This window comes from Etheostoma spectabile, chromosome 9, assembly GCF_008692095.1.
Source record: "Etheostoma spectabile isolate EspeVRDwgs_2016 chromosome 9, UIUC_Espe_1.0, whole genome shotgun sequence".
Taxonomy (NCBI): Eukaryota; Metazoa; Chordata; class Actinopteri; order Perciformes; family Percidae; genus Etheostoma; species Etheostoma spectabile.
The window spans coordinates 32092838-32094552 of NC_045741.1; the positions used below are offsets into that span (position 1 = coordinate 32092838).

Sequence of the window (1715 nt, forward strand, 5' to 3'; positions counted from 1 at the left end):
GTGTGTGTGTGTGTGTGTGTGTGTATCCTGCAGGCTCGCAGTAAGTTGTCCCAGATTCAGGACAGCCAACAGGAAGTGTCTAAAAGCATTGAGCAGTACAACAGCACCTTGAACGGAACCCACGGAGGCAGTATGACCAACCTCGCCGATATGAGTGAGGGCTTCAGTGACAGAGAGAACGGAGGATTCCCAGCAATGGTGAGAGCAGCACAGGTCAGGATCTTGAGTAGAACTCTGCTTTTACCTGCAAAATTCTAGACAAAAGGGCCTCTAACTAACGTGCTTTCCGCAAGCTAGAATTCAGGTGTTATAAATAAAAAGTATATAGTTAAAAAAAGATGATTTATGCCCATACATGTAGTTGTCGTGCTCACACCTGAGCAACTGTTTGTGCCTTATTTGCATTATTGAAGTATTTTCCCGTAGTATTAAGCTGTTGTGCGGACTTTATCTTCTTGATATAAAAAAGTATAAACAATTAATTTCACTTTTTTTAGATAATTGTTACAAAATTCACCAGACCAAACTTCAACGCAATGACCTGTTTTTGTCCACCCTTCAACAGGAGTGGGCAATGTGCACCTTTCAGTGGGGGGAAGGCCCCTAAAAGGCTCTAAGGTGGTGGGTTATACTACGAAAGAAGGGGTATAGATTTAAATATTTTTAGTTTTTTTCCCAAACAGCCACACAAGAAGGCAGGGGAAAATACTGGCTGCCATAGAGAATCATTCAAATATGGAGGTATGACAGTCTCTCCTGGAAGACGTTTATTGTGTTGCACTCAGTTGCACACGTGAAAGTGACAGAAATAGTTGTGTCAAAAATGATGAACCCAATGATAATGTGTAAATGTTGGATTGTTGTTTTCAGATAGAGAAATAGTTACAAAGCCCCCAAAAATTGGACATCGCAAAGGTGTCTGAAACTGGCAGCCAGTCTTGTAGTCGAATCACCAACTGTCGAGTCCGAGTGTAAGTCCAAGTCCCCAAAAAATAGTCCAAGTTGAGTCTGATTCAAGTCCCTATTGCCTGAGTCCGAGTTGGGTCACGAGTCCAGAGAATAGCACCTCTAGTCCACGTCCAGGTCTTGAGTACTCCATCATTGCCTATTACACAGTTGTCAGAAACGTCATCCAACTTCAGAGTCCTATTTCATAAATGCTTGAGTCCAAGTCATCAATGCGTGAGTCCAAGTCATTAGTGCGTGACTCCAAGTTAAGTCCCAAGTCCCAAGAATAGCGATTCAAGTCTGAGTCCAGGACTCGAGTACTCCATCACTGCCGGAAGATTAATATTGTTTTAAATACAATAAGTAGTCTGTCAAGTTCCATAATTCCACTCGTAGTTTGGTTATCCCTTCTCCCCCTCCCCTTTGCCCAGGCCTATTATAATCTAGACAAGAGATCAGCAGCAGTCTGCAAACTGCAGCATGCCTAATTCTTGGCTGTCATTTATGTCATTTGAACCTTCTTTTGCTTGAACCTTGGTTAATATTTTTCTCATTGACTCTCCGTTTTGTTCCCTATAGACTGCACTTCACTCATAATAACATAATTACCTTGGCTCAGTCCCTCTCACTCCTGACAAACAGCTCTTGGGATCAGCGATGGGATCGGATTGTTGTTCGTATGAACAACAGTGCAAATGTTCTAATTTACCATAAGAACATAGAGCCGTATGCACGCACATGCCCAAACACACACACACACACACACA

The 1715-nt window shown here is 42.5% G+C and overlaps 1 protein-coding gene across 9 annotated transcripts in view; it reads left to right on the plus strand.

Annotated features, from left to right (window-relative positions):
• Positions 1 to 1715, plus strand: part of LOC116695118 (epidermal growth factor receptor substrate 15-like 1) — a 61812-nt gene that overhangs the window by 30844 nt on the left and 29253 nt on the right. For 5 of the 9 annotated variants that reach the window (XM_032525180.1, XM_032525185.1, XM_032525183.1 and 2 more), the window contains one exon: positions 34 to 213. In XM_032525180.1, the coding sequence (XP_032381071.1) occupies positions 34 to 213 (180 nt within the window). The remainder of the gene's footprint in view (positions 1 to 33; positions 214 to 1715) is intronic. The other 4 variants (XM_032525181.1, XM_032525187.1, XM_032525184.1 and 1 more) reach the window with 1 other exon arrangement.